This window comes from Protobothrops mucrosquamatus, unplaced genomic scaffold, assembly GCF_001527695.2.
Source record: "Protobothrops mucrosquamatus isolate PMUCROS unplaced genomic scaffold, P.Mucros_1.0 scaffold1543, whole genome shotgun sequence".
Classification (NCBI taxonomy): Eukaryota; Metazoa; Chordata; class Lepidosauria; order Squamata; family Viperidae; genus Protobothrops; species Protobothrops mucrosquamatus.
The window spans coordinates 133,051-135,515 of NW_015387713.1; the positions used below are offsets into that span (position 1 = coordinate 133,051).

Genomic DNA, 2,465 nt, shown 5'->3' on the forward strand with positions numbered 1-2,465 from the left:
AAAAAAAAAAGTTCCTGATCTAATGGACCTCTTGGCTTTTCCTCGCAGCCAGAGGCAGCCTCCTCGCCTCCAACTTACTTCAATCTCAGTTTCTCTCAAACAATCGATAACCCCTTCGCGCACGGAGGGTCCCTCCCTCCCACGCGTCTACATTTAGCCGCTGCGCCCCCCTCTCCCTCTTGATAGGTACACTCCCACCCCCCACCCCCCACCCCACCATTATCTGTCAATTGTACAGCCAAGCACGAAGGAGGCTGGAGGGAAATCCGGGATGCCAAGCGGGAAGAGAAGGCTTCCTCCCAGCCTTAAAATAAACCAGGCGGTGCTCTCTCTCTCTCTCTCTCTCTCTCTCTCTCTCTCTCTCTCTCTCTCTCTCTCTCTCTCTCTCTCTCTCTCTCTCTCTCTCTCTCTGTGTGTGTGTGTGTGTGTGTGTGCGTGCGTGCTCACGAGTGTGCATGGGGAGGGGGGGGAGTGATCGCCAAGGGAAATAAATAGAAAGGTCCCGTGGCGCTGGGCTCCCTTCTCTGTCTCTCCAGAAGCGACTCTGATCGCCACCCTCTCTCTCTCTCTCTCTCTCTCTTTTTTTTTTGGGGGTACCCCCCAAAAAGAAAAAAAAAAGTTACCGAGTGTCTTTCTTGAGGGCTGACCAGACGACAAACTCCCCACCCCTCGCCCAAAAGTAGATGCCTGAACACCCCACCGACTTTTTCCCCCCCTCCCTATAAAAAAACAAAAACCCGCCCTCTTCCTTGAATCTCCCCCACCCCACAAAATAAATAAATAAATAAATAAATAAGTCAACCAGCGACAAACTCCCCACCCCTCGCCCAAAAGTAGATGCCTGAACACCCCCCCCCGACTTTTCCCCCCCTCCCTAAAAAAAACCCCCGCCCTCTTCCTTGAATCTCCCCCACCCCACAAAATAAATAAATATTAAATAAATAAATAAATAAATAAATAAATAAATAAGTCCACCAGCGCTGTTGCACCTGGGCTGCCGCGTCCTGCCTCCTCCTTGCAGGCAGCCGTAACACCCCGTCCCTCCCCTCCCCCACATTAAATTACGCCCCCCCCTCTTCTTTTACTGGAGGGGGGGGGCGTTCCGCCTAAAGGCAGAAAGCACTCCCCTTAGACGCCTCTCTCTCTCTCTCTCTCTCTCTCCCCCCCCCCCCCCCTTTTTCCCCCCCTCCTCTCAGAAACGCCCCGAACTCGGGGTAGCCGTTTTTTTTTTGGGGGGGGGAGACTATCGGGAGCTTCGCTCGTCCCCGTTTCAGCACCTCGCTGGATGGACAGCTCCTTTCATGCTTTTTCCCAGGGCTATTTCCCCTTTCTGCGCTTTTCGGTCCGGCTTTCGTTTTGTTTTGGTGCCTGTGTGTGTATATATATATATATATATATGTGTGGGGGGGTGTTTGTGTATCTCAGGGTGTATTTTTAAAGACAGGCATTTCTCCCCCCCTCACCTACCCACCCCCACACACATACACCCCGTACGCACACACACACACACATCGCCCCCGGCGCCTTAGAAATCGGTCGGATCCCTAAAAAGAAAGGTTCCCCCCCCACACACACACACACTTCGGCACCCACTCCGAGGGCGCCCGCTCACACCTCCATCGAAACACTTTTTTCCCCCCCTCCCTATTACCAACACAACCGGGCTGGATCGTCCCCGATCTTTGCCTTCTCTCTCCCCCCCCCCCCCAACAACGCCTCCCTCCCCTTTCAAAAGCCATCTGCTTGGACCCCCGTGTCCCCCCCCTCCCCTTCTGTCCAGCCCCGAGCTGACGAAGAAGAAGGGAAAAAAGAAGAAGAAGAAGAAGAGAGAGAGAGAGAGAGAAAAAAAAAGCAGAAGGGAAAGTTGCGGATCCCTCGCTCACCTTTGTGCATGCCGGTGAAGCGGTCCTTCAGCACCGTCAGTTCGTATATTTTCCCGAACTCTTCGAAAAGCGGCTTGAGGTCCTTCTCGTCCAGGTTGCGAGGGATCTGCCCGACGAAGAGCTTGATCGCATCGTGATCCTTCATGGGAATGGTGGCGGAGTTCCCCGGACTGTGGTTTAATCCGTTCATGTGCCCGTTGGGGTTGGGGTTAGTGTGGGTGCTACTGAGGCTGGAATTGTCTGCTTGTCCGTTTGCTAACGTGGCCATCTTTATATACATAGAGAAAAAATCTTCTTTTCCTTTTTTTGCCCAGCCCCCCCCTCCTCCTCGCTGCCTCCGTTCCTCTCTCTCTCTCTCTCTCTCTCCCTCTCTCTCCCTCTCGCAATCCCGCTCCCTCTTGCTCACTCACTCACTCACACACACACACACACTCACACTCGCACACACGCGCGCTCACACACGCACCACACTCACACACATACACACACAGAGAGACTCACTCACGCACGCACCCTAGCACTGACTCTCTCTCTCTCTCTCTCTCTCTCTCTCTCTCTCTCTCTCTCTCTCTCTCTCTCTCT

General features: G+C 53.7%; 1 protein-coding gene across 1 annotated transcript in view; it reads right to left on the bottom strand.

Annotated features, from left to right (window-relative positions):
- LOC107293240 (CUGBP Elav-like family member 4) overlaps positions 1-2,163 on the bottom strand; it is a gene marked incomplete at its 3' end in the record, with an annotated part of 133,759 nt that extends 131,596 nt beyond the window's left edge. The window contains exon 1 of the mRNA XM_015822383.1: positions 1,884-2,163. Within this exon, the coding sequence (XP_015677869.1) occupies positions 1,884-2,163 (280 nt within the window). The remainder of the gene's footprint in view (positions 1-1,883) is intronic.
- Positions 2,164-2,465: the final 302 nt, after the last annotated feature.